Source organism: Cnephaeus nilssonii (genome assembly GCF_951640355.1).
Source record: "Cnephaeus nilssonii genome assembly, chromosome: 8".
NCBI lineage: Eukaryota > Metazoa > Chordata > Mammalia > Chiroptera > Vespertilionidae > Cnephaeus > Cnephaeus nilssonii.
In genome coordinates, this window is record NC_137079.1 from 54,188,971 (window position 1) to 54,204,356 (window position 15,386).

At 36.1% G+C, this 15,386-nt stretch overlaps 1 protein-coding gene across 1 annotated transcript; it reads left to right on the top strand.

Moving 5' to 3' along the window:
* Positions 1-13,781: 13,781 nt before the first annotated feature.
* LOC307104572 (T-cell activation inhibitor, mitochondrial-like) lies at positions 13,782-14,945 on the top strand (the record flags this gene model as incomplete). The annotated part of the gene is given in 2 exon segments (XM_079779493.1): positions 13,782-14,498; positions 14,502-14,945. Coding segments are annotated over 2 exon segments (1,023 nt in total). The 5' UTR covers positions 13,782-13,919.
* Between the last annotated feature and the right edge of the window lie 441 nt (positions 14,946-15,386).

Here is a 15,386-nt window from a genome sequence, read left to right on the forward strand (position 1 = left end):
GGTGTAGCAAAGGTGCAGTCAATTTGCATATTACTCTTTTATTAGGTAGGATTGGGACTTTTTTCAAAATCCTTCAAGATTATAAATATATCTTTAAAAGAAAAAAATAACAAATACTTTGAACATGTACTTGTTTCACGCTGTGGCAAGTCCTTATTTGATTATGACATTAAAAGTAAATGCAATGTTTGCTTTAATAAATACTGATGTTCCCATGAAGTTTGAAAGAAAGCAGGGTAAGGTATATTTCTTTCTCTCTGTCTGGCCTTTGTCTTTCTCTCTCCCATGTCCACTATATTGTTTTTGAAATTAGCCTTTTAATGCTATATGAAATATGTTTTAAATAATTTTAAAATTATAAAATTAGGGTCTGAGACTCTGAGCGAATTCATCTGAAGTTCTCACTATATGTACTGAATAGAATGGAGATGGAATTTTCAATTCTAAATTCAAACTCTTAGGACTATGATGATGGTTACTACTAGATAAATATGAAGTATACTTCAGTGATGAAACAGAGATTGATAATTTTTAAATTAACCTTAGGAGATTAACCACAGAAAATCTAATATATTCTGCAGAATTTAATAGGGAGATGTAGATCTTTGTGTGGGAGTGTGTGTATGTGTGCAATTACATGCATGTAGAGATTGCCTCACAGAAATAGTTGATATCTGCTGTTATTTTTCTATGTTTGCCTTTTACAATTAACTCTCAAACATAACTGAAAGTGGACAAGTGATCACAATCATCCACCACTCATCCACTGATTTGGCTTGATGAAATTTAATTTTGCTTCACCGGCTCCAACGTTAGTGTTTGGATTGCCCCAAGTTTAAATAAACACCGAGGTGCAAAATACCCCATTTTAACAGTTCAATCTGAGACTTGGCTCACCTCAGGAAGAAACATCTCCTGTAGAAATGTCCTATTTTTCCCCCCGCTTGGCCCACTTGCTTGGCCTCCTCCCCACAAGTTCTGGCAGGTCCTGCTTTCCTATCCTTATTGCAGTAAGGCCTTTTCTGGTTGGATTAGAGATGCTTGCAAACTGAGGTTTGCACACTCTCCCTATTATAATCTTGAATGAAGTCTCTGCTTACTTAGGTCTAGTTTTGTTCTATTTGACAAGTGTTTGGATTTTTCATGAATATTAAACTTTCTTACTTGCATTATTCTGTTCCTCTATAAACTTTTATAGTTTACAGAGAATGTAGAACTAATAAGACACAGGTATTTGTAAGTAACAGGTCAACAATGTGTGTGTGTGTGTGTGTGTGTGTGTGTGTGTGTGTGTGTGTGTGTGTGTATACTTGTGTAGAGAGAACAATGAAATAGAGATACAGAATTTTTTAAAACTGCATAACAAAAAAATGAAGTCAATTTTATTTATTTATTTATTTATTTATTTATTTATTTATTTATTTAAATTTGCAGAGCATCAGTGACTTTACTGTGTCCTGGTGCAGTGTAGGGAATAGAACATTAGTGAGAAACATATTACTTCAAAACAACTTGACATTTTCCAAAGCTCTCAAAACTGAGATTCGTTTTAATTCAACATTCTTGTACCTGCTTTAAGTGGATAATGAGGTAAGTCATGCAACAGAAATTTTGAAGATGAAGGGACACGTTTCTTTTTTTTTTTTTTTAAGCTGGCTGTGTCTATAATTAATACAATTTCACAATAAGCAGCAATTTCTGGGAGGAAAAACTATTTTTCAAAGTAAATACGTAAAATAAAGTGAGTTATTCATTGAATATAAATTTTAAAATTATAAATACATATGAAAATCTTGTTAGACAAGAACATGTACAAACTTAAGCACTGGAAAGTGACTAAATGTTAAACTAAATAAGTTTTCTATATAAAGCTATTCTTATGTATTTCTATTTGTAAGATATGGCTTTCTAAAAGTTTTCTTATTATTTAATATATTTATTGAGATATACTTTACATACATGCCATAAAATTTAATCTTTAAAGTTTATGATTCAGTTGTTTTTAGTATATTGAAAGAGATTACATAAAGATGTTATTATTTAACAAAGATGTCTCCCATTTTGACAAAGGTGTTCCATGTGCATATTTGGGGCTGGCTGCAACGCCTGGCAATTTAAAACTCTGCCTTAGTCTTCACTTTTCTGTGTGTGCAGAGTGTCATGATCAGCTGGATATGAGAGATAAGGGTTTTCTCAGATACCTACAGGGCATGTACAAAGCCCTACACATATATGCATGGCTTTCTACATTTTCAGAAAAATGTCAGACTTTTTCAAAGCACCTTATGGACATCTCATTCCCTGCTTTCCTCTATGGCCAAGCTCTGCCCACAGCCCTCTGTTGCTTGAGCTGATACTATGTACACAAAGCCTTCACAATAATTTTCTGTTAGCTTCAACTCCATTTCAACGGTTTAGGAATTATCTCCCAGGAGCCAAGGGCAAAGGTCTGACTGACATTGGGTAATGTCAATTGTTTAGCACACAATTATTTTCAATGTCAGTTGAACAATGCATGGACTTTATACATACCCTTATCTACACTACCAATTTCTTCTTGTCCCTTGTACATCTTTGAACAAACAGATATAACTTTTCACAGGAATAGAACTCTATAGTACGGTGGTCATAAAGCATTATTTTCCTTTATTATGACTTTAATCTATTTTATCTTTATCTGCCAAGGGACTTCAAAGTAAAACAATTATTTTTATAGTGGTCACATTTTCCCCTTTTGTATGACACCATTTTCCACTACTTTTCAGACAGTTTACAGGTTTAGATGATGATCATTTGTGTTTTAAGGAAATAGTTACTGAATAAAATATATTTTTAAAATACTTATTTTTTATAATTAAGATTTATAAAAGCTTGAAAAATTTAGAGTTTACTTACAGTTTTCACCAAGATTCTAATGGTACCCTTTTTTTTCTTTAATTGATTTCAGAAAGGGAGAGAGAGAGAGGAAGATCAATGATGAGAAAGAATTATCAATTGGGTGCCTCCTTCACGCCCCACACTGGGGATTGAGCCCACAACCTGGGCATGTCCCCTGACCTGGAATCAAATTGTGACCTTCTGGTTCATAGGTCGATGCTCAATCACTGAGACATGCTGGCTAGGAAATGGTACCCTCTTATATAAACTTAATAAAAATTATGGAAATGAGGAAATTAACATAGATATAATACTATTAACTAAACTTCAGATATTATTCAAATATCATTAATTTCCCACTAACATCTTCTTCTCTGGTTCAACATCCAGTTCATATTCCACATTGCATTTATTTGTCATAGCTCCCTAGTTTCATTCAATATATATATATATATATATATATATATATATATATATATATATATATATACATATTTTTTTTATTTTTTATTTTTTTGTCAAGGATACAACTTTTATAAATTGAAATGTCACCCCTCTCCAATCTCTCCAATGTGATGTTGAAGTCCTAATTCCTGTTTCCTGTGAATATAACCTTATTTGAAAATAGGGTCTTCACATAGATAATCAAAGTAAGATGAGGTCATTAGGGTGAGGCCCTTAATCCAAGGGCGGTGTCCTTATTAGAGAGAATTAAGGCTGTGGGAATGTACAAATTTGCAGGAAGAAAGACGTGATGACAGAGGCAGAGGTTGGAGTGAAGCAGTTGCAAACTAAGGAATGCCAAAGAGTGATGGCCTCCACCAGAAGCTAGGAAGAGGGAAGAAAGGATTTTCTTCTACATGTTTCAGGATGAGAATGGCTCTACTGACACCTTCATTTAAGACTTCTGGCCTCCACAACTGTGACACAATAAAGTTTTATAGTTTTAATCCACGTGGTTTGTGGTATTTTGGTATGGAAGCCCTAGACACCTGTACAGTGACCAAAGTAATAATCTCTTCTATGTATATTACACTGAGGAGTATGCACTATCCAACCTTGATTATCCTTGCCTGCAACAATTATTAGCGTGGTGTTTGATAATGTTGATTTCTATTTCTATTATTTCTTCTACATGTATATTGGATTTCTACTATAAGGAAGAACGGTTTCAACTCCCCTATTTGTTTACTCAGTTGTTTATTTCTGTATGGAATCAAAGTAGGTATTTTAGTCTCTCTCTATATAAAAGGTTAACATGCTAAGTGTCTGACCATCTGACTGGTCGTTATGATGCGCACTGACCACCAGGGGGCAGACACCCAATGCAGGTGCTGCCGAGCTGCAGTGACATGGCAGCAGAGGTTTTCGGGTGATGCACCCCAAGACCAGAGAGGAGGGAGCCCAAATCCTCGTGGGGCCACATGATTCTACCTTCAGCCGTGGGTTATGTTGTTGCTGGGGCACTGTCAGTCCAGAATCTGGTTTAATACACACTTGCATTTGTGTTCCACACCCTGTACGACACCAAATTTGCAGAGTGCCCTCTTGCACTCTGGGACCCCCCAGGGGATGTCAGAGAGCCAGGTTTGGCCCAATCCCCGCAGGCCAGGCTGAGGGACCCCACCTGCCAGAGGGACCCCGCTCACTTCCCAGACTCCCTTTGAGCCCCGGCGCCGCCCCAGGTGCGGCCTGCGGGGGAGGGACCAAGGGAGGTTGGCTCCAGGGCTTCTCCAGCCCATATTGCCCAGTCCCACCCTGCTAGCCAGCTTCTAATTCATTCCCTTTCAATGTGCAAGAATCTGTGCCCCAGGTCACTAGTATATTATAATCTACTAGTATTATTATCTTTATACATATTTTATGCTCAAATCATCTGAGACCATTGAGAACTCAGTCAATTGGATGATCTCTCTTTAAATACATAATCATTATTTAGATATTTTCTTTATTTCCTAGTGCCAGAAGGTATTTCTGTCTCATCTTCTATTTCCTCTGTCTTAGTTATAGAATCAACTATTTCTTTTTTATTTATTTATTGGAAAATTAAGTGTTTAAAGAACAATTTTCTCCAGGATTTTTTTAAAAATCTTTTGTATAGAACTCTACCAAGTCAAGTGATGAGACGCATAAACCTGAAAAATTCAGTGAATATACATAGTTTAGTATTATATTTTTTAAAAAGTTCTTAGAAATTTTATCTGGTAAATTTTAAATTCCCACAAGTATTCATATTGTGAAAAACCTTTAGATAACACTTGTAGATAGGCTTTGATACTGTCACATGCCTGAGTCATAGGATACCCATTTGCAACAATGATGTCATTAGTTAAGATGCAACTTCTGCCTATAATATTTGGAGCAATCTTTAATGTGCCTTATAGTAATTGTCTTAATTTTCATGACAAGTCTCATTGTTCAGGTAACCAATCTTAAGTTCAGAGAGATTGACAATTTGATAAACATCTCATAGCTTGATACGATTGGGAAGGGATTGACCTCAGGTGAATTGACTCCAGAGACTGTTCCTGAGAATCACCTTTAATAATGTTTTCTAATAAGCATTCTAGTTAGTATGCTTTGACAGAAAATAAGTGAAAATATAAAAACACATAAATACACGAGTATGTATTTTTATTTAAACTGGTTTAAATCCTTTTAAAGTATATTGAATCCTATATTATGGCAGGTTTCCAAGCAGAACATTACTGATATTCTCAAGGATCCTATTTTAACCACTGTCATCTGGACATTCTGAATGGTATCACGATGGCTGTGGCATTGTTAGCCTTCACATACAAATATACCAATTGACAACTAAGGAGATGGATTATTTTATTTCTGTGGTTTTTGCTTTAAAAATAATCACAACCACAACCACCAAGAAAAACTACAACAAACAGTTCCTAGAATTCTTCTACAAGGGCCACCTCATGAGTTTATACCTAGTCCTAAGACAAGCAATGGTGATGTGAATACTATTTTAGTGAGAAAATTAGAACAATGATTTTCTATGTATTGTATCATGGGAATTCTACCATAAATAATTCTAGATTTTGGAATTTACTCACCTAATCGATATTTTAACAAATTATTACATATGTCCAAAATGTTTTTTGGCAGGTATAGTTAAATATCTGGGAAAAAAAAAGCAACCTCAATTTTTGATGGCAGTGAGGAATTTGATTAAACACTATTTTAGGTTACCACGTGTCCGCTCCCAGGGAATGAAGGTGCGTGTGCGCCCTGGACCTACCCGTCCGCTTTGCACTGTCTGAGAGGCGGCCGCGGACTCCTCAGAAGTTCAGGTCTGGACCCGTCCCCCCACCAGTCCCCCCGCGGAACCAGGCCCGGAGAGCCTGAGGAGCGCCGGCTGCCGTTCCTCGGGGGACACAAAGGGAAACGCAAAGTTAAACACTATTTTACGTTTTTTGATACACTTAAGAAATATGAAGCTTTTCTCAGTCCATGTCCAGTTATTGTGGCTATCCCAGAAAACACTTAATGGTTTCTCTCCATTTCCTTCATATGGAGGATATGTAGTCAATGGATTTTATTAAAGTGGAATTTTGTCTTCATTTATAAGGCAGCAAAATATGTTTTTCTAGATTTAAGCAAATAACCCTTTGAGTGGACACTGACTTTCTGGAAATAATGAGCTGGCATTATCTCCCTGAAGTTAAAATAAATTAGAAAGTTTATTGTATATAAAAAAAACTGGAGGACCAATGCACAAAATTCATGCAAGGGGCTCAGCTCTCGCAGCCCCGACTGCCACTTGGCCCCAGCTGCCTCATGGCCCTGTTGCCCCAGCTGCCTCATGGCCTCACGGCCCTGCCCACTGGTCATTACGGAAGGTCATTCTGGAAGGTCGTTTCGTCTTCTAGTATAATTAGCATATTAGCTCTTTATTATATAGGATACTCTATATAAAGCAAAAAGTGTTCTTGTTTTGTTTTTATTTATAAACTAGAGGCCTGATGCATGAAGATTCGTGCAAGAATGGGCCTTCCTTCCCCTGGCTGCCAGCACCACCTTCTCTCCGGCTTGGAGCTGCCTTTCCATCTTCCCACGCTTCCCAGAGGCCCAGGGCAGCTGGGGCGGTGCGCATCGCCCTGCCCCCGGCCACTTGGCACCTTAGTATGCAAATTAACCCACCATCTTTGTTGGGTTAATTTGCATACTCACTCCTGATTAGCTGGTGGACATCACAAAGGTATGGTCAATTTGCATCTTTCTCTTTTATTAGTGTAGATGCCTTCCTTCAGAGCGCTAAGGAATTGTTTTCATGCTATATACCTAAAATACTAAGTTGAACTTATATAATTAACATTCTGCTTCTCTGCTGGACTCTAAGCCTATTATTGATAGGAATAAAACTGTATTTTCATCTTAGTCTGTTTATTTTTCAACTGTACTCATGGCACATATTGAACCCTCAAAAATATTTTTTCCAAAATGATTAAACTGACACTTTAAGTGCTTCATTTTTATGACCAATGATTGCATTTACCAAAAGAGAAATAGAAAAAGAACAAAGAAATAAAAATCATCTTAGGTGGAAATTGTACGGTATTTCATATGGGGTAAAATAATTTATAGATATAAGCTTGATCTAATAATGTAGCAAGGATATAAAACAACTTTGAAAGAAGAAAGGGTGCTTTGGATTAGTTTAATATATTAGTTGCTAGGAATAGGGAGAAAAGGATGAAGATTGATTAATTTAATTATCTTAAGTTCAATAGTATTTTTACCCTTAAATAATCAGCATCAAAATTCCCCATAGCTGTGATGTATATTATGAAGTCCATGACAAAAATCTACACTAATAAAAGAGAAAGATGCAAATAGACGGTACCTTCATGACGCCCACCAGCCAATCAGGAGTGAGTATGCAAATTAACCCAACAAAGATGGTGGGTTAATGTGGATAAACAGGTGCCAAGCGGCTGGGGGTGGGGCATTTCACACCACCCCAGCACTCCGGGCCTCTGGGCAGCATGGGAAGGCAGAAAGGTGGCTCTGGGCCAGAGTGAAGGCGGTGCTGGCAGCCAGGGGAAGGAAGGCCCATTCTTGCACGAATCTTCATGTACCAGGCCTCTACTATCTATATGAAATGGTATACCTTAAAAACTTCATTCAATATACACTGAGTGGCCAAATTATTATGATCTCTGAATGCATAATAATCTGGCCACTCAGTGTATATCCTATATAATAAAAGGCTATTATGCAAATTGTCTCCTCAACCAGGAGTTTAACCAGAAGACAGGCCGGCCAACCGCCCATGTCCCCTCCCCCTGGCCAGGCTGGCCTGACCACACCCTACCCATGCATGATTTCATGCACTAGGCCTCTAATATATATATATTATATATATATATATAATATATATATATATATATATATTATACATAATACACACATACACACACATATATATATATATATATATATATATATATATATATATATACACACACAGACACACACACATTGAGTGGCCAGATTATTATGCATTCAGAGATCATAATAATCTGGCCACTCAGTGTATATTAGTTGATAAATCATTTCATTCTAGCAATGTTTCTGGCTTTGGTTATAGCAATTAATTAATAATTTTGTCAAGTATAGTTAAAGAAAAATATCTAATATAAACATCTAAAATTATACTTTTGTATTTCTTGAAATCATGAAATATAATGCTTTTTCTACCTCACACCTTTCTTTTGGAAGTATATCCTTTAGAAGTTGCTTTATGGAAGGCCTGTTGGTGAAAAGCCTTTACAAGTTTTATTGTATAAAAATGCCACTCATAAAACTGTATATTTGAGAGGTATTGAAGCATAAATAAAATGCCTGATAACTGAATTAAGGGGCATTTTAAAATTCAAATGAAAAAGATGGGATTGTCTACTTAAAATGACTAGAAGTGTGTTAATTTTCATATCCATTGTATTACATTCCAAAAATTATTAAATCTCTATTGTGTATATGTTGCAAATATGTTCTCTCATTTTAAGACTTGTTTTTCTTTCTTCCATAAAAGCTTGTTGTGATGAAAAAAAGTTATTACTAATATAAGCAAATTATAATTTTTTATGTACACATTTTGACCTTTAACAATCTTTTTCCTGCTACAATGTCATCCCTTTTCATCTGTTTTCCCAAATCTTCCTGTTAAACTTACAGTTGGCCTGCCATTTTGTTTTATCAGTAGCAACATTGATATTTTGATTTTCCAGATGTCTAAATAATATATCCATCTCTCAACTTATTCTGAACTCGGATGAGGAGAAGGATGGTAAACCCTACATATCTCAACATTAACACATCTTGTTTTTCGCCATTGTAAAAATCATTATTTTTTTCTTAAAATTATATTATGTGTATTTTTATTCATCTAGTTTTTAAAGTTAACAATATAACAATATAACTTGATTTCAGTGCATCATGTTATTCCATGTAAGTACAAATTTATCAATGTACTTTTTAAAGTCTGCATAAATCCCATCCTGTGGAAGTCACATAATTTATTCAGTTGGCTTCTCCCAAACATGAGATAATAATATCAGGCTGCCTCCTCAAGAAAAACAATACAATTCTTAGTCTTGATGCAGATTACTGGAGTCGAAACATGATTTGCCTTCCCACCAGTGTTTGTTAGTCAGCTAGACACCTACTTACTAACTTACCTCCCACTTCTCTTGGTCTTCAAATACATATGTTTTTAAAAAAAGCAATTTTACTTTTATTCTTGGACTGCCTAAAAAAGATACAACCCAGCATTATCCCACAAATGGGATATCCAGCATTATCCAACAAAATTTTTAAGTTTCTCATGTTTATTAGAAGCTGCCAAAGGATAGTGAATGAGATCCACACATAAATATCAAGAAAAAAACTTTAATAGGCCAGGTGTCAAAATTAACCCATAACGTACAAGTCTCTACTAAATTATTAGAAATACACGTTTTAAATATCTACTTGGAGATTTCTGTGGATTGATACATTTACACTATAATAGAAAATCCAATTTTCTTAGACATCCTCGCCCTTATTCCTGCATTTTTGTGTCTTTCTTCTAAGCTTAGATTCTAAATATCTGTGATTTTATCACATCACAGCATCCTAAAACTTGCATTCTTCTTTATTTAGGACATATATCTGTGCAAGCCAGAAATCTTTATAAAATGATTTCCCTTCTCTAACCATGCAGGCTTTTGAGCACTACCTATATGAATTGGTTCCATCATAAATGCACAGACACTGACCATTAAGGGTCACTGAAAAATGTCCTGAATGACTGCAACACTTCCCTATAGCACTCATCTTTCTAGATAGCTTTTGACATCAACTCCAGTCTCTGCAAAACTTGGCAACACTATTTTCATCTGTATTCACAACAGCAAACGTTGCCTTCTAGTACACAATCAATTAGAAAATGCTAGATTGACAGACTATTCAGTTTATTCTGCCAAAGGCCTGGCACCCATGTCCATCATGTGTGGGGTTTTTTCTACTTCTTTGTATTGGAGAGGTATTCCACTTTCTTATATGCATCTTATTCACTCAAAATCTACATTGACTTTATTTTTTTTTAATCTGTATTTTCCAACATTCTCTATACAGGTTCTTTCCTATCCAGCTTTTTTTCATTAGATGTTCACACAAACAAAAACCCTCCTCAACTGCTACTGTAGTTCCCAGCATATATATAGAGTTGTTTTTTTTTTCATCTTCCCTTCATAATATATCAAAAAACTGATTATCTTGCCATCTCCATTTCTACATCCTCCACGCATACCTCACTGAACTTATTAATGGTTGCTGCGCATACCACATATTTGAAACAAATTCTTATTTATTTTACTCATATTTCACCATGTCATTCAATTCTAGGTTTTATTTTTTCATCCTGGTTGCTTTGGAGGGCTCTTTTGACACTGCTGAGCACACTTGCCCTCCTTGAAATAATCTTACCCCTGGCTTCCTAAAAAACACCACCTCTTAGATTTTCTTCTTATTTAGTGGCTACTCCTCTTCACCCTCCACTCAGTTTCATCCTCTTCTACCCAATCCGTAAGTAGGAGAAACTGTCAAGGTTGCGTCTCAGTCTCAGGTGCTATTATATCCAGATCCCTTGCTTGATTTCATCCATTCTAATGCTTTTAATTATATTGATGATTCCCAAATATATATATATATATATATATATATATATATATATATATATATATATACTAGTGGCCTGGTGCACAAAATTCATGCACTGGGTGGGGGGGTGTCCCTCAGTCCAGCCTGCACCCTCTCCAATCTGGGACCCCTCGGACATCCCTCTTGCAATCCAGGACCGCTGGCTCCTAACTGCTCACCTGCCTGCTTGCCTGATCGCCCCTAACTACTCTGCCTACTCACCCCCAACTGCCTCTCAGCCAGCCTATTCGTCCCCAACTGCCCCCCCTGCCAGCTTGATTGCCCCCAACTGCCCCTCCCACTGGCCTGATCACCCTCAACTGCCCCCCACTGTCAGCCTGCTTGCTCCCAACTGCACCCCCACTGGCCTGATTGCTTCCAACTGCCCTCCCCCCTTGCTGGCCTGCTCACCCCCAACTGCCCTCCCCTCCTGGCCTGATCACCCCTAACTGCCTCTGCCTCAGCCCTGCCACCATGGCTTTGTCCAGGTCTAATTAGCATATTACGCTTTTATTAGTATAGATGGTCATTTCTCCAATGGTTCAGATAAATGCAAATGTCTCCAAGACCTTTTTGCTTTTATGCCTCTTAACCATATCAAATGCACAACACTAAAGTGAGCTCAGAATTAATCTTTATTATATCCAAAACCTTATTCTGTTCCGTATACTTTAAATACCACTACCTTTCAAGTTAAAAATCTGAAATCCATAATTTACTCTGCTGTATCTTCACTCCTCATAATCATTACATCCTGAAGAAAACCTATTTTAATTATTTGTTCTATGTACTTCTTTACATTTATACGAGCTACTCTCCCCTTGTTACTGGACACTTTTTTCTCAGCTTAGCCTTCTTTAACAATTTAGTATATTCTGTATATAGTCTTCTTTATGCTCTTAGTATATTCTGAAGTTCTTCTTCCTTGGGTCATTTCTTTGATAAACTCTTACTCATCCATCAGACCTCAGATCAACCATCACTTCTTCAAGAAACCCTTCAAGATTAGATTAGGTCCACACCATAACCTATAGAGTACCGTGTACATTTTTATAGCATTCATTCCACTTCATTTTTTTTTTGGCTGTTATATATCTCTCAAAGAATGTTTCATAAGCATAGAACCTGTTTATGCACTGTTTAAGCATTGCATTGTCCATGCAAAATAGCCTAAAAATAATATTTAAAAGGTATGTGTTAATTATTTTCCAATGAATACTTTTCAGATGTTGGTCTCTACAAACAATGCTGCAGTAAGCATCTTGTACATTTATATTTCGATGTATTTTTAAAATATTTATATTAAACTCAAAAATTAAATTATATATACTTTTTTTTCACAGATCATGCATATTGCAAATCAAATACTTGTTCAATTCTATGCACTTCCATTAAAGATTGTATGAAAGTGCGTGATTTTCAAACAATGGCTGATTTGGAGCATTATTTTGTAAAACTAAAAGGAGAAAATAAGCCTTCATAATTATCTTAGTTGGAATGTTCACTTATTACTCAGTGGTTTTAGAATATTTTGCTAATTGGATATATATTTATTTGTAAACTATTTTTCTGGACATTTTCCCACTGCATTTTTAAAAAAATTTTAATTAATGAGATTCATTTGTTTTTCAAGTATAACTATAAATATTGATTTGAAAGCAATGCTGTCGCAGAAAATGCCATGTGTCTCAATTAATTTGAAGAATTGTTTCACAAATAATGGACAGTGTATAAATAAAAATTAAAATGCATTTAGCTATAATTATTTCTAAACACTGCCTAGAAATGCATTTAATAATAAATGCTACCATTATGGATTGCACAGTAATAAATATTTTAAATGCCATTTGAAAATACTAATTTATTGCCCAATAAATAAATAAGGTTTTAATTGCATAATTATGTGAATAGAAAACTATGACATGCCTCAAATCAATATAAAAATGAACATTTTATTCATGTTAATAAAATTTCAAAGTATTTGATAAATACAGACAGTTTATAGTTTCAGAAGGAAAACAAATTATAAACCAAAAAAATGAAGACAAGACAGGAGCATGATTTGTTATCTCTCCCAAGACTATCTTAGAACAGAAATTATCTGAAGATTGATTTACCCTTTATCTTTCATGTTTGCAACCTTTCGAGTCGGGATAGCTGTCACTATTATGATTAGGATTGAACATTAGCTCTACACACAACATTGAGTAGATTAGGAAGCAAAATTGGAATTCTGACAGCCATGACTTGGATATACCCATCCTGTTCATTTTGCCCCCTATTTATTCTTGCTATATTTCTTATTTAATGTTAAGAAGAAATACAAATTTGTAATTTTCCTTGAAGGATAGACAGCATATTATGGTTTCTTGCCACAATAGAGTAATTTATCTTTACACGGAGATGAAATCCTGTAAAAACATAACAAATGATAACCCTATTTGACATTATTTCAAAGTATAATTTGTTTCTCTTATATTAGTTACTATAATGTAAGATATATCCAGAGGAAAAACTGTTAATTAAATAATACATTAATATAAATTTAAAGGTGATTTTATTATTGTAAGTAGACTTTAGGTTATTACAAATTATTAAGTTTACATATTTGTGCTTCTATTGGATGTGCCATTATTTTTTATATTTTGTTCTTGTCAAGTTATACATATATCAATATTTATGGTTATATAAATATAAAATTTCGAGCAGTCAAATTTACTCTGCACACCAGAGATCTGCTAAGCACAGTATTATATATTCTCAACTCCTGCAGTTTATCAGTTGAACATGTCCAAAGCTTGAATAGCAATGTGCGTCCCCAGCCTCCCAAAGAGGCGAAGAGGATGACTGACAGGCCCATCAAATGGGACAAGTCTTACCACTCCTTTACTGGATTCAAAGACCCAGATGAAGACCTCCAGCATGTCTCGAAAATGAAAACAACCCTAACATCCTGGTTAGATAACAATGGGAAACGTGCTATTAAAAAGCTGGAGAACAGTTTGCCACTTAGAAAAGAACTAGATCGTTTAACAGATGAACTGTCTCCTCAGTTGCAGCTCTCAGGTATCAGGTGGCCGCGGAGCTGGGGCCTCGCCCATCGCTGGAGCCAGCTGCATAGTTTAGGCGGCTTAGCGCAGCAGAAGTTGGAAACACTTAAAAATGCAAAAGGATGTACAGTCATATTTACAGACCGTCCCGGGATCAGTGCAGTGGGCCACGTGATGCTGGGAACCATGGATGTCCATCATCACTGGGCGAAGCTTTTTGAAAGGTTACCAAGTTACTTCGACCTTCAGAGGAGGCTAATGCTCCTAGAAGACCAAATAAGCCACCTTCTGGGGGACATCCAGGTGGTTAATATTGAAGAGCTCCAGCCGGTGCTGACGCTGGACGAGTATTACTCTCTTCTCGACGTGTTCTAGAAGAGGCTGTTGAAAAACAGAGCTCCTTTCCACCCGCAAAGTCTGCGTGGCTTACAGATGATCCTCAACAGGGACAGATCCGCTCCCAGTTTGCATGAACTCGGGCATTTTAACATCCCCACGCTCTGCGACCCAGCCAACCTGCAGTGGTTCATTCTCACCAGAGCCCAGCAGGCGAGAGAGAACATGAAGAGGAAAGACGAGTTAAAGGTTATTGAAGATGAATTGATACAGGCTTCAACAAAGAAATTTTCCCTGGAAAAGTTCTATAAGGAGCCCAGCGTTTCTAGTAAGCAGATGGTGGATTGCTGTAAGAGACTTCTGGGGCAGTCGCTGCCTTACCTACAAGGGATGCACCTCTGCGTTTCACATTTTTACTCCGTTATGCAAGACGGAGACCTCTGTATTCCTTGGAGATGGAAAAATGGAGACAAGATTAAGTGACACAAATCTGTATTATTGTTTAAAGAACTAAGAAAGAAGCTATTAAATTAAACTTATTTAAGTCCACAATTTGCTATAACAGTATTATTTACCTACTACAAGAACAAAGTTTCTGATTGCTGTTTTGAACGTAGACTAATTTTTAAAAATTAATTTCCTCTGGGAAACTTGTATGTAAAAAGGTTTTCACTCCCCATCTTATGGTGTTTCGTATCTGATTGGCAAGACTAGGTAAAAAGCTGTTGGGATGAAAGAACATATTTGTGGTATGTAAGTGTTAAAGATACATATTTTTATATGAGTGAATGTGGGTAAATATGTAACCCAATTGAACATGCATCTTCACAGTCACATCCCATGTATCAGTACACACATGTATTTTGCAACCAGTGTGGATACTTGATGTCCAAAACACAAGATTGATGGGTAGCAAAAGCTAGA